Raw genomic sequence first — 21,157 nt, forward strand, 5'->3', positions numbered from 1 at the left:
CTATATGAAAGTCAAAAACAATGGACCGAATACAAAATAGTCTGAAGTGAAATAGTAAGTGAACACCTGCTTGGCTCACTTTCACAAACCAACTTGCTGCTGTAACTAAACAAAAAAATCTCCAGTTGAAAACTAATAATTTAGTTTGGAAAATTCTGTTGTTTTCAGCTCAGGTATATGCAGATTTTAGAATTAATATTTACCAGAATTTAATCTCCTTTCTACTGAAATATGAGAAGCAGTATCTACATTTTCTTTACCCTTTTCAAACAATCATTTTCACAGGGAGTAGAAAGCTTAGGAAGATTTACGTCAGGAGAATAAGAACATACGAACTTAAATCTACTTGGGCATCATTTTCCACTAAGTGCATTCTTCTCAAGTGTTTGAATTGGATCTTCTTACCTGTCATGGTTGCCACTTCCACGAATATAGGTGGCCAAACTTCACATATAAATGCATTACCCTGCAACACTGGCTATGGACTAAAACACATTATATTAAAGATCTACGTGTCTGTTGAGGAACATGCACGACAACCAGTTATAAAAGAAAAATCCCCACTGCAGGTATTGAATAGGCTAAGGAAAATACTGTCTACTATTAAAAATATTTACAGTTTCAATAAAATTTGTAAAGAATTTGAAAACTTTATTCTTAGTAGCTTCAGTTGGAGCTTATCACAGAAGTGCCCTCTACATAGGAATATTTTAGATGCTTCAAACTATTTGTTTTTAAAAAGCTTCAAACTATTTGTTTTTAAAAAGCAAGAAAAAGTGTGTGTAGAAATCTAATAAATGTCCCTTTCCAATGTCACTCCTATTTTGAGGCAAGGCTTTCCTTGCAAAACACTATTAAATGACCTAAGTACTTCCACATTTCTTGCAAGTCTCTATCAGCAAAACAAAACATCTTGATGCTTGACAACAAGGATGACACTTTTTTCTTCATCTAGGTCTACAGAATATAGTTTCTTCTTTTTTTTTTTTTTCCTTTTTTTTCTTATAAAAAGAGACTGAATAGAGTGAAGGGGATCAGCAATAGCTATTAAATTCCAACCCTTCTCTCAGCTGAGAATTAACAATACTACTGCTACCATAAAGCTAACACAGAAATAAAATCTAACAGAAGAATGAACAGAAAAGCAGCCATGCCAATGATATCTGCTCACTGTCAAGAAATGAAATATGTGCATTCATATGAATCAGGTGTCCTTTGTTCAGACCCATGCTTTCAAAAAGTGACAGTCTCTTTCATTAATACCACTAAAATTAAAGAGCTTTTCATTAATACTATTCTAATTACCCCTCAGCAATAAATAGCTGAGAGTTAAAAAAAAGGGCTGAATATCTGATCAGACAATGGGATGGAGCTTTTAAGATGCCAGACCCTTCCAAACCTGTAAGACAGTAACATGGAAAAAATGTAACCAAAACCAGAAAACTTGGTAGAACTGGGCCACAGTACCTAGCACCTTACAGGACTAACTCCTATGACTGGAAAGTTGTGTTTAATACAAAATGATAAAGAAAATCAAACACCTTAAGCCTGGAAAGTCTAGTACTAAATGGTCCAGCACATGGCAGCCACTAAGCAGTAATCATGCCACAGTTTCCTGGCATGGGGCTTGTGGGAGAGCCTGTTCTCTGAGCCCTAAGCTCCATGGCCCACTATTTTTGTCTCTCATGGCACATCCCATGCCCGAAGGAATGTTTTTTTTAACAATCATTAACGCTCTGTTACAAAAAAGCAAGACAGCTTCACAGTTTCATGAATTTACTAAGAATTTGCAAGTGAAGATAACACCTTTCAAAAGAATAAATTTTTAGCAGATGCTTTAAAGTTTACATAAAGAGTAATGCCTTTTTAACTATTAAATTATTTTGAATTAATCTTTTGCAACAGAATGAATAATGCAAGCAACTAGTAACACACCCAAAACTTCACTTCATCATGACAGTTTGAAATTTATTAATTTAAATCCCCCATTGTGACACAACAGCAGTAATAAAATAGCTGTACACTACTTCTGTTACAAATATAGATAGTATTTAAAGTGACTTTACATACTCTAATGTAGGCATTTTTCACTTTATGCAAGGAATAAGTACAAAAGCAATTCCATAACAGCAGCATCCAGCAATGGTACCATCTAGTTTATTGCATCTTAGCCTACCACAATGTAACTTCCAGAAGTTAAAAAGACAAAGAATGGAGGTTTTTTTTTTGTTACACTTTTTGTTACACATAGCTATCAATTTGTTAATACTATTTTACAGACATTCCTAATACTGCTTTTGTGACCCACTAAAATGAATGCTAGTCATTTGTATTATCCCCTAAGAATGGCTTGACCATTGCCTGCATTTTCAGTTCATATTTCCCGTAACTGATAGTTGAGATAGTGGCCTTCTTGCTACAATTCCATTTTTGCTAATTAACACAAAGCATCCTGCTGCTAATAGCATACTAGTTTGACTGGTATCTTCCTCTCTCAAAAGACTTAGCTAAATTTTTCTGCAGGAAAATAAATCATGGGAAAAGCATGCTTTATCTGCCAGATTCCTAAAAGCATGGCAGGCAAAGGCAGGCAGGTTACAATCAGCTAAGTGTTTCATCGAGTGCAGATTTTAGATAAAGGTTAAGTAATGAGAAAGTGATGCATTTCTTGACCATACTGCTGATCAGAGAAAGCTCCACAGTTGCATTGTACTTACTATATGCTTTTATTTGTGACTCTAAAATTAATATCCCCAAAATAATAGTTGTAGCTGTCAAAGCTCCTCTTCTCCTTATTACTGATACAAACCCTTACTACTGCCTTACTACTCACCTCCACTGTGAGGCATTTTCAGGTCTTCACCCATCCTCAACCCATGACTCCTGGTTGTATCCCTCCTCAGTTCAAGGAGGACTCTACCTTTGCTGCTAGTGATAATGGCAGCAACACCATTAAGGTCAACTCCTTCCACACTGGTAATATCCAGACATCTGCTGGCAGCTAAGCAGAGCTGCTCTGTTATGTTTGTTCACGGCTCTGAAGCAAACAGCTTGCAGAAATGTCTGCACTGACCCTGTACGTGGTGTTGCACATTGGAAGAGGACAACCTTTGCTTACAGACACTTCATATTAGAAAAGTTGTTTTCACCCATAAGGACTATAAAATATTCCTATTTTAAAAGTCTAGTTCTTCTAATACTGCAGTTGCTAGGCATTCTCGATCACTAGGAATAGTTTCCACTAGTAATGGATTTTTCAGCCCTGAGCACAAGTCCCACAAAACCCACAAACAAAACAAACAAACAAAAACCAAAACCACCATCACCACCACCAACACACCCCCCTGCTGTCAAAATAATGAAATCCTCTAACCTAAGCCAAGTGAAACACAGTGTTCTTTTTTTTTCAGATACACCATGACTTAGAAAAATTTAAACGCATAAAAAGACCAGAAAAAAAACCCACCCAAGTCACCAAACAAGTTCCTTATATTGAGCATTGTGAAATAATATGGTCATTGAACAGTTTGGGCTGAAAGAAACCTTAGAAATCATCTAGTTCCAAAGAACCACCTAGTCTATTAACCATCTGCCTCCAGATTACATACATTTCCCCTTATCTCCCAAATCTCTGTTTTAGTAATATTTTATTTCTTCAATAACCTTATTCCTGTTTTCTGACTACTCTTACCCGTACAACCTCCATGCTGACTTGGTGAATTTATCATTTTTCCAACATTACTGAAATAGGCAAAGTCTCTTCCAAAAACATTTTCAGTTTTCTTATGTGGTTATTAATGACAACATTATTTTCATGGTGACTTACTAATAGGAAAAATATCCATGTGTTTCCATTGTCAACATAACTTCATCTCAGTGGTTTGACAGGAAGAGAAATATTTCTAATGTATGCAAAAATATGGTTAAATGTTACTTTTCTTCAGTGTTGTAACACAGTTCTGTGAAGCTGAAAGAGGAAGAAGACTACAAAAACATTTCCATTCTCTTTACTATGTGGAAAGTAAACAATATTGTCTTATTGACCCTAGCCCGTCAGGCAGCCAGTTCATGACAACACAGTCAAAGTGACTGTTCCTTTTGTCCTTTTCAGAATAGCAACTGCTTCCTCGTGGGTCACCCCTTCTAAACTCTGCCCATTCACAGCAATGATTTGATCCCCCCTCTTGAGGCGTCCATCTTCTGCTGCTGCACCCTGGAATGATAAAACAAGTAACTGCAGACTCACACATTTCTTTTTCTCCCTGACACACAGTCCTGAAAAGAAAACCTCTTGCAACATTTTTGGTTTTTAGGGATACAGATAGGGCCAATTGTTGAGAAGACTGCTTATTTCGCAGTGCACCCTGACTGGTCTAAGTTCCATACCTAGAAATTGGAACTACATAATTGTCTGGTTTCCTTAACCCTGTTTTTCCAGCTAGTGTAAGATTCAAACCCTAGTATTATAAAAGTAACATTTTCAAGACCTGCAGAACTTTTCACCAAGTGGTGTAAAAGACAGCTTTATACTTTGATATACCGTAAAAAATTAGCATTCATGATTCCAGTTTTCTCCGAGTCTCTGTTGTTTCCTAGAGCCATCCAAAGTATCAAATCCAGGTCAGCATCTGAACTTCTCTGAAGGTCCAGTCTGAGCTCAATAAAACATATCCCTCTACTACATGAAGTAAACACACTCTAAATATAAGGCAAGGGATTTTTTTTTCTATGTATTACACAATTACAGTCTCGAGAGGTGGACAAGACTCTGCTGATAGGCTGAATCATGTATACTTGGGAATTCTCAATCTTTTGAAAATTACAGCCTTCAAGCGCTGCGAGCACATTTTGATCAGCCTTTGCACTAAAAAGGAAAAGCTGTGAGAAACTACAACATTCTTTTAACTGCAAACCCAGGCCAAGACTTAGAACAATAGCTACAGTGAACTAATAAATGTATTGATTGGACAAATTTCCACCTACCTTTGCAAACACTGTCTTCACATAAATGGGTAAGTCTCCATGGGGACTGCCATAACCACCTACAATACTAAAACCAAGGCCATCTGGTCCTCTGTCCAGATTAATGGTCTTGTACTGAGGAGGTCTAAGAAAAGTGAAAAGAGTATTTTGTCTGAACTTCGGGTTTAACACATAGAATATTCAACAAAAAAACATTATTCCTCTTAAGCTAACCAATACATTTCTCTTTCCACTATAACTACAAATACTTTTGTTATAAAGAACTGGCTATTTCCATTAATGTAAAACTCTGTAAAGCACCTAATGCCTATATTATTATACAAAAATAGCTATTTCAAATACATAGCTCAGGGCATAGTCATGGCTGCTATGTGCCACCAACAGTGCTTACTGGTAAACTAGAGAGGCATTGCAAGTATCTCAGATTCCCCAATATCTATTTTAAAAATCCTGTAATAGCTAAAATTAGCTCAAATAGTTTACGCTATTAAGGTTTAATTGCTTCTCTCCTAATAGATGACTCTGTATTTTTATGTATGTGTTTATTATACAGATAATTTATAAGTGTTTTTCCCCACATGTACTTTGATCGTAAGAAATTTTGGAATTCTACTTTTCAAAGTAGGTATGTGTGGCTAAAGAATACGTCTTCTCTTTCCCCCTTCCTAAAACAAAAAATGCCTCAGATTTGACAGAGTTTGACACAAAACTTTTTACATAATGCACCTTGCAGAATACCAGAAGCAGTATACCCTGTATACCAGAAACATCTGACACTCCTGATTGCCCAGCACTAGAGAGCACACTATGGAAACACAGACACAACAGTGGAAAGAGAATTTCTGGGAGTATCAATTAACCCTAGCTACCTAATCTCAGTGAAACAATAGAGGCTGTAAAAGAAATCAGATCACATAACAAGCCTACAGAGAGTAAAAAAAAAATGCAGCACAGCAAATTGCATTATGAAAAACACAGAAGAGGGCCTGTGGCCCACAGGTCTTATGTATAGCAAATATGTTGATCATGATTAAGCTAAAAATGTCATCCATTATTTGTTAGAATTTTTAAGGTTTATACGTTGATTATCATCTAAAGTAACTGGCTACAGAGGCTGTGCAGGCTATAGTTACTGACCCTAAATCATCCTGAAAAATGCCAGTTGAAGTTAGTCCAGCAAATGAAAGACTGGGTGTAGGTGGATCCTGCTGCTGACCAGTTATGACACTCACTTCTCCTCCAGCTACAACCTAGGAACAGAGGTTGGAAATCAGTGACATAAGAATGCTGACACTAAAATAGTTCAATGTAGCAGCTGGCAAAATATTATTCAGAAAATATCCAAAATGTCACTGAGGATTTTTTACCTGCAACTCAATAGTGCCTGAAGCATTTTTTAAGATATTAACAGCTTGGGAATGAGTCATGCCCTCGGTAGATGTTCCACAGATGCTAACAATTCTGTCCCCAACCTACAGAAGAAAATGTAGAAAATCTAACTTAGTTACATAGATTTATTTGTCACTTTCAACAATAGCAGAATTTGAAATGGCCCAGTACGGAGGCAGGTAATTCAGAATCAGAATTAGCAAATTACACTGGTTGTGTAATCAGTGTAAAAAATACTGATGCTTTACAGAACTGATCCTAAAACTCTAGAAATACACGTTAAAAACCAGAGATGCATTTTGCATGTCACCTGAAGACAGGCAGACTGATGTAGCAAATTATCATCAGAGATTCTGTTTGACTTCATCTTGAAATAATATTTTCCAAGAAACCTGAGTCAAATTCAACCACCTTTGATGCAGACTGGATACAGCATACACTTAAGTACAGCTTCAGATAAAATCTCCCTCTCTAACTCAGAGCCTAAAATGCACTCTCTATCCTAAACATAGGAAACATGAGAGATAAAACACTGCACACCTACATTTGCAGGAATGACCACTACACTCCTCAATGGCACTTGTTTATAGAATGCATCCTTCTGAACCACTTTCTATGCTTTTAATTTTCACAAGCTGACAAACTCTAAGATCCAAGACTGCTTTAGGACTTCCTTTCTTAAGTTAGCACATGTCAGCAATTGCACTTTCCCATGCTACCAATGTGAGTTCCTTTTTCATCAATCCAAACAGCAAGAATTCTTTCCACAGTGAGAAGCACTTATGACTGTTTCACTGAACTGCTGGTTTACTGTCTGTTTAGAGTAATCACATTACCCATGCCATCTTTACAGCCTTCTTAACAATTAACTTACTCTTAATTTCTGAGTCTGAGCTGCAACTCCATTCGGGTGCATCATGGCAATAAATATAGGAACATCTCCAAGAGGACTTCCTACACCTCCAGCAATGCTCACTCCTAGTGAATCTGTAGGATTCTGTTATATTAATGAAAAAAAGATTAGATTTTTCTGGGAAGAAAAACAGAGAACTGTAGCTTACCTCAAAAGATGGCTAAACCCCCTATTTTATGAAGATTAGAACTCCTGTGTCAAGCCAGTTTTTAAGCTTATATGCTCTGTATCACCTCAAGAAAGCAGAAAGACCAGCATGGATGGTTTTTCTTCTCAGTGGTAGGAGAAAATTTGCTGATTTAGTTGTGTGTTTTATCTTAACCAAACTAAATAATTACAGAATTCAGCACCTGACTCTTAATGTCACCTGACTCTTAATGTCAGCACAGAGATCTGAGCAAGGAAAACCAATGAGATGGATTGCTGTCCTCAGTGCTGTCTATATGAATATGCTGTTATGAATCTCCTTAAGACTAGAATTAATCTTTTTGCTCCCCCTAGTGCCCAAATGTTGAAAAGCAAAACCAGCTGCTTACCACCGTACCACACCCAAATACCTCCCTGTAAAAACTGCTATTGCAAACTGCTATTTGCAGATTCTACTGTTAAAAGAATGGCTGAATACAATACGAGTAATCAAGTGAACTAGATGCCAAGAAAAAACAAACAAATATAAATATTTTGGAAAATAAGATGCAGTTTGTGACTAAGCTCACATGCATAATGAAGATGACTGAAGTTCACATTGAAAACCTGGCAGCTATCAAGCAAGAAACTACTCATTAAAAATAAGCGTGAAGAAAAATATCAAATACCAAAAAACAGCCTTCCAACTTTGGTACAATTCCCCTGACTTTACCACAACAGAGTCTGCGTTTAACTCAACTGGTAACAATAAAACTAGGTCCCAGTATCTCTTTCTTCTTTTACTTTCAACACAATTCACAAAACATAATAGCATAAGTCACACTACTTTACATAAAAATATAGGCAGTGCAGATCATACAGTCTCAAACTGAAAAGGCAGAGAAATTAATTTCCTGTTCCTTTCCTGAAACGATGAGAAGCCCTAGACTTTCATTCTGTAAAGATACCTATTGGAAACATCTACAAAACCTATTCCTGATATATGCCACTGCATGCTACAACTTACCTTTTTTATTTCAACTGTTCTTAATCCCTGTATTTCAGAAGCTGCTGTCAAATGAATTAAGATAAATGAAAAAAAAAAAGTTAAACTGGCATTCTTAGAAAACTTTTTCAATAAAGTCATCCAAATTACTATGATGGTTCTAACTTTCTGCTTGTTTGTTATATACATTTTAATTTGATTTTGATAGTGGACATCAGAAAAATAATTGTATTGAAATAATTCTAGAATAGGTGAATGAATCAACCATTTTCTCCATTTAAATAACTTTTGGAATAAGACTGCTAAACTCAAACTCATTATTTTCTAGCAATACTTTGATCAGAAATAACTTTGTTCTAAATTTAAGCATGAGACAGCTATTCCACATGTATCTGGATTTCCATGAGTTAGACAGCTTGTCACATGATGTATTTAAATTAAATAAAAAATTATGGCTCAACTTAGATTGTCAATATCTAAACTGATTACATAAGAAGCTGCCAGTTTCTTTTATAAAAAGCTACTATGACATATATGTGATGTACTGAGCAGTAATCACTTATACAGCATTTTACTGACTAAGGAATTACTTTGAGGCCTACATCACATAGTTAGAATATTTAACAGAAAGATCTCAGCTACCTGTTCACACACATAAAATACTGAAAGCACCAAAAAACTCTCCAACTTACTGGTATGCCTCTTTAGGCCACTTTCAAAGACCTCAGATGCACTGGACCCGGAAACTGGGAAACTGAACGATGAGAGACTGCCACTTCCTTCACTGACCTACACACAATGTTAGAGTGGGATTAGAGAGGAGCTTCACTGACCCAGCTACTAAAAGTAAAATTATAACTCGCTGTATTAGTTTTCTTTTCTGCAGTATTTTATTTTTTTCTGTGCCCAGTTAAAACTGAGAACTCCACAAAATTTTTGGTCACTGTATATAGCTCTTTTTTGAAGCATTACTAGACCAACAGAGAGTGTACTTCTACAACCCCATGCAAAGCTTTCAAGTGCTTCTTCTGAGGGCCAACAAGGACCTGGTATTTGCACCTTCTATCACCTTCTAGAGACCTTCTAATGCAAGTTAGCTACAAGTACCACAGTAAGGACAGAATACAAAAGACAGATATCAGTACGTCCTCATGTGGGCTCTCAAATGTTCCGGCTATTGCACCAGCTGCAACTAAGTTTAGGGTCTCCACTCAACTTGACCTGCACAATTTCCAGGAATATTTTCACTTGAAGGGCAAGCAAAGGAACAACATGGATCCTTGTGAGAATAGTCCACTGACTGTGACACACTCTTCAACAGTGTGAACTTAGAATAAGGCCAGCCAGAGTCTGCACGTTTTCTACACTGTTTAGCAACACTAATTCTGAAAAGAGCCTAAAATGTTAGTCTTATCTAGTCTTAAATTACTCACTTGAATTTTAATAATGTCTTAAAACTATTTATATTTAATACTTGATAATTTTTATCCTCAGTTCACAACCAAAGTTATTAAGGTAATGTGTGAGCCTTCAGAACTCCTACTGGATAGAATCACAGCTGATTCTCCATGGAAGATGCTTTCAAATACAGAAATTTATTTGAGGTTGAAACAATTCACCATCAGACCAACAATAAAATAAATAAGAGAAGTCTGATGGAAAGAGCACAGGTTTCCTGCTTCTGCCAGACAAGATGACAGTAAGGACATGCAAGGCATAGAAAAATTCCCTAAGCTTACTGAAGCTGTATCCACTGCATGCCAACTATTCTGACAGTAACTACGAGGTTTAAAGTTGACTCTAAATTCTGGTATTAATGCGAATTGGAATTCTCTATGCTTCCAAGCTGGAGCCTGGAGCAAAGTAATTTCTGGATTATATTTTTGGCTGGATCCTGTCTATAGCAGATACAATTTGCTAAACAGAGCATATAAAATGGCTACTGAAGGGCTGCAAATTTTTTCCATCTTGGATCAGGCATATGAAAAATATCATCATCATAAAATAGATTTTTCTATTTGCTTTCATTGTTTAACATGATTTCTCTTAAACCAACCAGTTTTATAGTTACATACCTGGCTGCTCTGGGATGTTCTCCTTTCAGAGTGAAATGGCCCAGCTTTTATTCTTCCGACCTCTAGTCTTACTGTACCTAAGGAACACTAAAGAAACAGTTATTTGTAACATATCTCTTCTGTCTATAAGACTAAAAACTACAATATTTAAGTGACTTTCTAGAAAGTGGAAGAAGAAAAAAAACCCCATGTACTGATGGAAAAAAAACCCCATGGATTAACAATCCTGAAATGAACACTTTGCAGATAGAGCTCATAGCAGGATCAGTGACACGCACAAAGCACACCAAGGTACTCAATACTAAGCAGGATACTTTTTTAATACTGGATTAATCAGTATTACAATGCACACATGAAAATCACACAGGAGAAATAATTCTATTATATTGCAATTAATAAGGAATAGCTTCTGAACTGCAATGTCAACATACAATTTTCACAATAAAAGCTAAAACCAGTGTAACACGTCAAAGTCTTAATCATTATTTATCTTAATATGACTGAGAACATGGTAATTAAACTGGAAGTTACTCATCTCTCTCAAACTTTTGAAATTATCTGTTATTCTGGATAGACACCAATAAAACTAAGAATTTTTGTGCAGAAAATTTCCCAAACATCTATAGTTTAAGTGAACTTTCTGCATCTGACTCCCAGCAATAAGCTGGGTAATGTGGACTGACTGTACATTGGAAAGTCCTTTCAGTAGCCTTTAAGATTTTAACTACTCTATTGATTATTCACACATCTACATAAAATGCATGTCTCAGGAGAAAATTCATGCTGCAATTAAATATTTCAAAATCAAGACATTATTTTGAAAAAGCAGGAAAGTTATTACCACAAGGCTAAGAAAATTAGACTTTCAACATAATACAAGTCGTGTCAAGAAAAGACATTGATCTGCAATGTTTTAATACAGAAATATCAGTTTTGCTGCTATTTTGATTTTTTTCTTCTTTCACTGGGAAGTTGTCAGCAGAAACTTCTGCATCCAAATAATTTAATAATACATGAGGTTGCCTTTATTTGTCATGTTTTAACTTTATTATCCTAAAAGAGATTCATGTATTTGTCAGAAAAATCCATAGTAATAGGCCAATATTTCAAAACCAACCAGACATATCCATTCAAACAAAGTTTCAATACCTCATATCCTGTTGTTATTCTCTTAGGAACAACACTAAAAAAGATTTATTACTAAATCACTTTTTATTTTATAAATAATGTTGACTTCTCAATGGCCTGGAAAAGACTTGCTCAAAGCTCAGGCAAAACCATTCTTCTCTGCTTGTATGAATTTAGTCATATTAAACCACATGGACAACCCTTATTCAAAGTGGAAAACTGAGGAAATATGTAACTAAAATTACCACATCCTCCCAAATAGACAAACCCACAAATGAGATTTTAAAATTATGTGTGAAAGTAGGAGGTAATACTTTCCAATGGGTCTTGTGAATAAATAAATTTCCATTTAGTTTTACTACACTTTCTCTCTCTTTCTAAATTCTCCTATTTGATAGATCCAGTAAGTTTAGTGAGGGGAAAAGCTGATGGTCTTTTCACATACTTTAGGGGATACATCAAAAGAAACACTGAGAGATCAGACAGAATTCTCAGACCGATGACACATTCTACTTGTCTCATTCTACTTTAAACACACAGGAATTTTCCAAAGACTATAAAATAATTTTCAAGCAAAATACATTTTAGGCAGTTCAAGACAATTCACTCTAGGTCCTACTCTCATGAATGAAAAGCGAATGGACACCTGAACAGGAAACAGTGACTGCCTACATGTGAGTGACCATGTTTTATTCCACTTATACTATGTGAACAAAACAATTATTAACAATAATATGTCTAAGGTATTTTAAAAGCCCATTTCTCAGGGCTATGACAATTAACCACAAGTACTACCGAGCAATGATAAAGTACTTAAAACTTGAATATATGAATGGTAAGTGGAATCAATTAGATACTCCAAAATGCTTGTCAAAATGAAGAAATTTCCCACATGAAAAGGCATTTTTATTCAGAGGAGAGGTACAGCATATGAAGAAGAAATGCTGTGTTCTAAAATAAAATTTAAAAACTGCCACATAAGATGGGAGAAATACTATAACCAAAGAAGAGTATACTAACAAGTTCAGTGTCACAACATAGATCCTTTTCTGGCATTCTCACTGATGGGCACAGACTGAAAATACATAAGTCCTCTTATCTCCCTTTCTGACCACTGATCTCCCCTAGGACCCCTGCTCCCCAATAAATCAAAAAACTCAAGGACCTGTTAAGATCTGGAAAAATATACCTTTGACTGTGAGTGTTAAGAAGCATGACCATGTGCCAATGTATCCAAGAGACAGCTATAATTAACATCTGTTAATTTTTTTTTCCAGTGAAACAGTTTTCCATTGAAAATGCTGACTCAATGGAATCCTTACCATGCAGCGTGTCTCAAAACTCTGGACTGAAAAACGGACAAGTTGGTTAAGCAGCTGGAATTCTTGGCAGACTACAGGAACTATTGTAAATCTGACTTCATTCTGATTTGCAAATAGGGGGAAGGACACCAGAAAAAAAAAAAATCAAGAATAGGTTGGCTCTAAGAGCTGCAGGTAGTTACTTCAGCAAACTCTGAGAAAGCAGTTTCTTATACCAAATGCTTGGTCACTGAAAAACACATTGTATATCTTAATGGATCTAAGGTGGCACAAGACATAATAAATAATAATAAAAATAATAAACAACAATAAAAAAATAAATTAATGTCTCACAGCAGACCAGGTTACTCAGAGCTTCATCCAACCTGGGGCTCTGAGTAAAAACCCTCAATTGTACACTTCCAGGGACAGGGCATCCACACCTTCTCTGGGCATCCTATTCCAGTGCCTCACCATCCTCACATTAAAGAATTTCTGCCTAACAACTAATTAAGCTTACTCTTTTGGTGTTAAACCGTACCCTCTTCTCCTGTCACTACAGATCCTTGTAAACAAACTATGAAAGTAGTAATTTTTAGCACAAGCACTCTGCTGAATTCTCCATCATTTAAGTTTTGCTTATCTTTCTGAAAATGCAAAACAGTTTACCAGCTATCAGTGTGTTTGACAGAACACAGTTAAGTTTACAGTTGTTCTAGGTAATGGTATTCTATAAGAGTCATCTATAAGCCCTATGTTCATAAATATACAGCTTTCTGCACCACAACTACTCCCAGTTTTATCAGGCAAAGTATGAAAATCTGAATGCCCTAGATTTCAGGAAGCTTAAATTTGGATCCCCAAGTCATCTCACTGACATCTCAGTAATAGTCTGATCTCAGTTTGAATAAAGTTAAAGCTTTCAAAAAAATCTGGATCTCAATTTTTCATTCTTATGCATCTTTTTTCCCCATACCTTAAGCAAAGCTGCAACAGCCTCTTGGTTAGCGTTTCGGACATCTTCTCCATTCACTGTCAATATCTGGTCTCCTTGCATCAATCTCCCATCTGTATCTGCTATTCCTCCTTTGACGATGTCTGACACAAACACACCTGTGTCATTTCTGCAAATACACACATGAATTTTACATTAAAGTATTGTTTGACAGTCATGTTTATGGCTTGTTATCGGGAACACAAACAAACATTGTCTCATTTTTCTGTTGAATAACACTGGTTAGTTCCTCCAGGGAAGACTGGTTAGCTTAAGCACAAAAATTAGATGTATGGCCTTCAAGCCCACAGGATCTGAGCACCAGACCACAAAGAAACATGGTAAACAAGTTCCAGACACTGAATCTCCAGGTACATTACATACCTTTTCCCAACAATACTCAGCCCAAGGCCTTTACCAGGCTTCTTCTGGAGCTCTATATTCAGCACATCATACATGTCTTCCTCCTTGTACTGGGCTTCATCTCTGTACACAGTCAGACGAACTTTTTGGGGTGTCTGACGGAGGACGTTAATGGCCTCATCATGTGTGGCATTCCTGAGGTCAATTCCGTTCACCTGAAATGAAAGTGTACAATGGTATATTGTGCAGCACCTTCCAGCAAATACAAAAGGCTTAGCCAGCAATGAAAACAAAAACAAGCAATGAAATCACCATGCCTCTAGTATCTGATCACCAGCCCACAGTCGTCCATCTTTAGATGCTGCTCCTTCTTCATATACCTCATGGATAATGATTGCTCCCTGTTAACAAAAACAACATCAAAAGTGCATGCTGAAACAACAGGCACCATTTTGAACCAAAAGTAACTGCAAATTATTACTATAATTCATCGGTGAAAAGTCAGATGGAATGAAAGTCAGATGCACAATGAAAAAAATACCAAAATATTTACAAAGCTCATTTATACTTTTAATTTTAGGAAGAGCTTTCTTCTCATTTTGGTTTCTTTTGCATCTTTCTATAAATGCTTTAGAAACAAACGAGAAATCTCTTCTTTCAGACTTTATTTTCATTATTGTTATTTCACATGAGCAACACATATATTTTTTCCAACCAACCAGCAAAGTGTCTGCTCCTCCAACAATGCTCAGACCAAGACCAGTCCGCCCTTTGGAGATATCAATGGTTGTTTCACATCCAGGAATAATGGGACAAGTAGCTGGGTCGGAGGTTAACATGGCTGGAGTTGAAGACCTGCTTGTGTCTAAAACAACAATGAAACATCCTCGTTACAGTAACAGAGCTCAATATTAGGAAAGTGACTTTAAAACAGAATTTTTCAGCGTTCACTGACAGCTGTACAGCAGTAATTGAACAGCTGATCCTCAGAGAATGATGCTGCCAATTCTCCCTCCTCCTCAGAGAATTACTATCATGTAGTTTTATTTGCCATGCCTCCTGTAGTTTTTATGCCATCGTGAACCAGGTTTATAGTCTGGACAGCAAAAGCAGATACTGTAGACAAAATACTCCATTTAGGATAGAACTTAATTTAAACATCTATATGATGCTGCATTACTTGAGTTATGATTAACTTAGAAGTGTCTTGCTTAACCAATGACTATCATCCATCAGAAGCATCTTGACTCTCTGATGGAGAAGAGCCAAATGTGGCTAGTCATAAACAGCAAGATATTCTAAACCATCCTCTTTTTCCACAAAAAATGACGGGACTTTTCTCCCTAACCTAAAGGAATGCCTCACTTAGTTCTAGACAACCATGAGAGAGGCACCTGCTTCATGTCTGAGATGAAGGAGTAAATCCTTTTATCCTCCTGCCTCTACAACAGGAAGCCAAGAGGTAGATCTTCAGTATGGGGGTACAATGCTTTATTTATACATATATGAATATGTCATCTGGAAATATTAGAAAATGCAGAATACAGCTCAGTGCATACCAAAAGGGAAAACTGACAAGCTGGGTCTTTGTTTTTAGGTTACAACCCCAGTGAATACCGACACACAAGGAAAACATTACTTTTGACTGCTTCCGGTTCTGGTGAGATGGAAGTGGGGACAGCTGCTGGTGGTTGTATATTCCTCTTCTCTGCTGGGACAGTGCTGGGAAGGGCTGGTGCTGTAGTCAGACTATCTGTCTCTGCTGGGTTGATTGTAAGCCTCACCACAGATTTGGATGTCTTCAGGAGACTAATAAACTGAATGATAAAGAGAAAAGCCTATGAAAATTGTAACCGGATTGTTCAGTTGCAAACCAAAAATAAAGCAGAATAACAGCTCTGCAAACAGGAGCTACATGTCACAATCTTGCAGGTTTTCTCATAAGGAACAAACACAAACATTGATGCTTTTCCTAAGAAAATTTTTTCCATGAAACTTTGTCAAACTATACTAGATGAGAAGATGGCAGTCTTCCGATGGCTTCTCTAGACAAAATACCATATTGTACAGCAATTTTAATTTATTTTTTTTATTGTATAGCCTTTTAATGCTGGGGGGAGCCCAGTTCTGTTCTCATAGAAGTCAATGTCAAAATATCTAACAAGCTAGAGAAATGTTCAACTGTCATTCTGGAAGAAAAACCTGAAAATCCTACCTGAACTATGGAAGGGAGAGACAGACACCAAGGTGTAATACAAAATCTAGTTCAAAGAGATACTGAAAATCCTTCAAAATCAATTGCCATCTTACAGAACAGACACCAAATCCTTTTGAGACTTTACATTTCAGTAGAGATATTTTCAGAAATTACTTACTCAATCTCTGTTCTTACAAAGTTTACCTACCTCTACCTCCTTACAGGCAACTTCACTATCTCTTACTTATTTACTGCCTCAGAAATAGCAGCACATCAAAGAGTAAGATTGATGGTCTCCTAATTGCCCTTTAACAAACAGAAAGTAGTCTACTCACGCCTAAAGAATCACTTTTCTTGGTAGCAAGGTAGGTGTTAGAAAAACAGCTTCCTTGATTTGCTACAGAACCCAAATTGAGTTTGTAGAGCTAGAAGCTAGAAATAAATCTTGTTATTTAGGAATGGAGATATTTTTCTCCAAAGGTCTGAAATACTATGCTTGGAATATAATGAGACTGTTACTACAGACAGTTCCCATGGATAAGCACAGTTTATGACTTGATTTACCACGGATACAACTCACTCATGCAAATTTACATGTATTAGTTTTACTGGTTCTAGCACCTTTAAAATGGACTAGCTATGCAGAGTCATTATTGAGCAATAGTTCATGGCTTTTATCACACTACTAAGAGTCTCTCAGTCATCAGGTCTGAGCCACAGGGAAAATAAAATCACATTTGAAGCAGAGATAGGAGGATTCATGTAGTGCATTAATGTAAAATAACAGCTGACCTACAAATTTATTAAGCTTTAGCTTATTGTACAGTAGTTTTCTTATCCAGACAGTGCCTGCAGATCTTTGTTTTTTTTAAGCCAGGTTTGCAAATTAAATATAGTTATTAGAACCTCAGTAGCTTAAGACACAACCACCTCCTACATTAAGCATTATGCTTTCTATAACATTCCTGACATTTCAGAAGCACCTTTTCTACAGGATATCCCACAACAATTTCATCATCCACTGCCAGAATCACATCTCCAACTTTGATACGTCCATCCTGAAAAAAAACATAAAATAAAAAATATGAACTCTGGGTGCTACTCCAAAAAACATTCTTCATTCCCTAATCATATTTTAAACATTCTCACACCTTTGCAGCTGCACCATGATCTGTTAAGCTTTTAATAACTACTCCATTAGTTGTGTCTTCTTCACTAATGGCAATTCCAAAACCTCCTTGATCCTGGGGCAAACAGAAAAATGCAAATGGTTAAGTACTGTGACATCAAAATGGTAGAATACAATCACTAAAGACTAGTGAAGCCTGCTGACATATCAAGTCTGAGATTTCACAATGCACCAATATTTTTGACTTAAACTATTTCTGGCATAGATTCTGCCAAATAGTATAATGACTACCAAGATAAATCTGAAACACTTCTCAATTCAAACTTACTCCTTTGAAACTTACAAAGTAAAACCATGATTCAGTTTTTACTTTGAAAAATTAGGGTTGATTTTACCTGAGGAACCATCAGTAGACATGGTTGTAAGAAGTTGGGCAAATAGAACAAGAGCATACTTCTTCCCAAGACAAAAAGCAATTAGCAAATCAAAAACAGTCTTTCTGTGAGGAAAACTTTGGGGTCCAATCCCAAAGAGGAAGAGTAGATCTCTAGAAATCTCTTTTCCAACTTCTAGTAACTAAGAGACTATTTGCTCTAAGAGGGACAGCATTACAAAATTGAATGGCTATTGAATAAAATTGTTACTGATGTAAATTCAGTACATACCTTAGGAAGTTCCACATACTGAATATTTTTACACGAACTTAAGTCAGAAAATGCACTCGGGTTTGCAACACTGATGTCAATCTAAGAGAAAAATAAAATGCAACTGTAAGTGACTATATCCAACAATTTGCACCAAAACAAAGTAGTGAGCAAATATTTAAATCTGCTCATTTTCTATTTTCACTTAAACTTCTAAAACTCTGTTGATGGGAATATTAAACTTACTTCTAGTATAGAAGAATTTGAAATGGAACAAAATTGATGACAGCTGTACTAAATTTAGCAACTTTACTAAAATCCCACTTGTTTTTCTATGAGTTTCCTTTTCTTTTACTGTATTTCCTAAGCAGACAGGATCCTCCTCTATCCAGAACAATGTTAGTATTTTGGTCAAATTAGAAAAACAAATATTTACTTTACCTCTTGATGTTGAAGTGTCCCTGAAGTACACTGTGAAGCCTCTACTGACTTTGCAGGGCAAACAGCCATCTGATTTACTGCATCCTTGTTTCTGCAATATATTCAGTTAAAGAATGTAGTAAGGAGGCAATAGTACCGCCCCATATTTCTTAGGACAAGTTTAAGTCTGGTTCTTAATTTCTGGCAGTCACAATACAAATATCAAAACAGAAAACTACAAAACATATTTAACAAGTAGTAAGATTGTCTTCAAAAGCACATTTATGTTACCAAAATTAAAAATAATAAACACTGTGTGAAACTTGAGGACATTAAAAATGAAACCTTTTCAGCCAAACCTTTAATCAGAACTTACCTGATAAATATAACTTTAACTTTAGAAGGTGCACATTTGATTATTGAAGAAGCATTTTGATGAGTCCTTCCATAAAGGATTTGGCCATTTATCTAGATAAGGAAAGGTAGCAACTATTTATCAAAATATTTTAACTCCTTTCACTTAAACTAAATCTTAAGCCTTAAAAAATTCCATATCACTGACTAAACAGCAACTGTATAAAAATAAGAGTTATGTCCTACTTTCACTCCCTTTTTTCAGTAAATATATTCACCATAGTTTGACTTCAGACTAACACTGTCACAGTACTAAAAATGTCATTCTCTGAGTTATATTGGGTTGACTTGGCACTTAATCTATTTCCACTTGTGTTGATCACTTCATGACAGATGAGTTGATTAAGCAGGGCCATGGGAAATTTTAACCATAACAAATAAATGAATTGTTTATATCCTGCAATGAGATTGCTATTCTTTATTAAATCTCTTGAATCCCTGAGCCAGGCACTTTTATACAAAGTCTGAAAACTGGTACATTTAGCAGAGTTTAAACTAGATTTGATGAGGAAGAGGGAAGGGGGTGTACTAAGGAGGCTTCTTCTCAAAAGATGAAAAGGTTGACAATCCAGCTTAAGTGCCTCAACACCAATACAGGCAGCATGGGTAACAAGCAAGAGGAACTGAAACCAGGTCCTCGATTGCACCAGAAACATGCAAGTCAAAGTCTATAATCTAGCTAGCCTCAAGAAACCTGGTGGGATGAATCACACCACTGGAACATTTCAATAAAGGGCTACAACTTTCTCAGAAGAAAGAGGCTGGGAAGAAGGGGCAGCTCAGGAGCCTGTGGGTAAAAACTAAGGATGGCATCAGGGAGGGACACATTGTGGCTGGGATCCACCACAGGCTGCCTGATATCTGCAAGCCTGTTGACTTCTTGCTTCAGATACAGAAATTATCATGCTCGCATGCTCTCATCCTGAATGGGGGATTTCAACCCCATGTCTGCTGGGGAAGTGGTACAGTTGACTGCAAGCAATCCAGAAGACTCCTGGAGTGCACTGAGGACAACCTCCTAGTCCCAGTATTGGACAAATCAACCAGAGATGCAGTGTTACTGGACCTGGTGCTCACCAGTGCAGACAAGCTTGTTAGAAGGACTAAGACTGGAGGCAGCCTCAGCTGTAGTGACCATGCCCTGGTTAAATCACTAATCTCAAGGAACATGGGCTTGGAAAAAATGCAGAGTCAGAACTGACTCTTATCTTTAGACTTCCAGCTGTTAAAAGAATTAGTGGATGAGATTCCCTCAGAAACTGTCTTTAGGGACAGAGGACCTCACCAGTGCTGGTAGTTTTTTGAGGATACTCCATCCCCATGTGTAAGAAATCAAGTTAGGCAAGCTGGAAACCAACATGGCTAAACAAGGATCTGCTTCTCAAACTGAGGAGTAAGAAAGAAATGCATAGCCACTGGAACTAGGGACAGATGATCAGGGAAGAGTGCATAGATATGGTCTGGATAGGTGTAGAGATGGGTTTAGGAATACTAAGGCACAGAAGAAAGAGGCTTTGGCAAGGGATGCAAAGAGTTATCAGAAGGGGTTCTATAAGTGTAAGGGGTCAGAAAAGAAAGACCAAGGAGAGTGTACCTCCCTGTCAAGAATGGACAGCTGGTGACAATGGATGTGGAGAAGGGTAAGGAACTCCAAAAGTTCTTCACCTCAGTCTTCAATGACAGTCTGGCTTCTTACATCTCTCAAGTTACTGAACCTCTAGGTGGGGGTTGAGAGAAGCAAAGTCTCTCCCACTGTAAGCAAAAAACAAGTCTGAGACCACTTGATGAAATTGAATAGGCACAATTCAACAGGGTCTGATGATCTGCAGTCCATGTTCCTGAGGGAAGCGGTTGATATAGTTGCCAAGGCACTCTCCATCCTACTTAAGAAGTCATAGAGGTCAGATAATGTGACTAGAAAAAAGAAAACATCACTCATTTCCTAAAAGTGGACAAAGCAACCTCCAGGAAACCATAGACAAACTGAGCCCCATCTCTGTACCTGAGAACATAACAAAGCAGATCCTCACAGAAGTAATATTAAGGCATATAGAAGACAAGGAGATGATCTGAGA

At 36.8% G+C, this 21,157-nt stretch overlaps 1 protein-coding gene across 18 annotated transcripts in view; it reads right to left on the reverse strand.

The window, feature by feature from the left end:
* Positions 1 to 1,942: 1,942 nt before the first annotated feature.
* The window catches only part of MPDZ (multiple PDZ domain crumbs cell polarity complex component), a 93,938-nt gene continuing 74,723 nt past the window's right edge, over positions 1,943 to 21,157 (reverse strand). For 17 of the 18 annotated variants that reach the window (XM_064405341.1, XM_064405338.1, XM_064405347.1 and 14 more), the window contains 18 exons: positions 19,045 to 19,136; positions 18,690 to 18,780; positions 18,270 to 18,350; positions 17,627 to 17,719; positions 17,459 to 17,533; positions 15,918 to 16,095; positions 14,998 to 15,143; positions 14,596 to 14,679; positions 14,300 to 14,493; positions 13,898 to 14,045; positions 10,493 to 10,579; positions 9,110 to 9,206; positions 8,439 to 8,482; positions 7,247 to 7,369; positions 6,351 to 6,455; positions 6,121 to 6,233; positions 4,984 to 5,107; positions 1,943 to 4,213 (listed from right to left, as the gene is read on the reverse strand). In XM_064405341.1, coding sequence (XP_064261411.1) covers positions 4,067 to 4,213; positions 4,984 to 5,107; positions 6,121 to 6,233; positions 6,351 to 6,455; positions 7,247 to 7,369; positions 8,439 to 8,482; positions 9,110 to 9,206; positions 10,493 to 10,579; positions 13,898 to 14,045; positions 14,300 to 14,493; positions 14,596 to 14,679; positions 14,998 to 15,143; positions 15,918 to 16,095; positions 17,459 to 17,533; positions 17,627 to 17,719; positions 18,270 to 18,350; positions 18,690 to 18,780; positions 19,045 to 19,136 — 2,022 coding nt within the window. In that variant the 3' untranslated portion in view covers positions 1,943 to 4,066. The remainder of the gene's footprint in view (positions 4,214 to 4,983; positions 5,108 to 6,120; positions 6,234 to 6,350; positions 6,456 to 7,246; positions 7,370 to 8,438; positions 8,483 to 9,109; positions 9,207 to 10,492; positions 10,580 to 13,897; positions 14,046 to 14,299; positions 14,494 to 14,595; positions 14,680 to 14,997; positions 15,144 to 15,917; positions 16,096 to 17,458; positions 17,534 to 17,626; positions 17,720 to 18,269; positions 18,351 to 18,689; positions 18,781 to 19,044; positions 19,137 to 21,157) is intronic. The other variant, XM_064405332.1, reaches the window with a different exon arrangement.

This window comes from Passer domesticus, chromosome Z, assembly GCF_036417665.1.
Source record: "Passer domesticus isolate bPasDom1 chromosome Z, bPasDom1.hap1, whole genome shotgun sequence".
Taxonomy (NCBI): Eukaryota; Metazoa; Chordata; class Aves; order Passeriformes; family Passeridae; genus Passer; species Passer domesticus.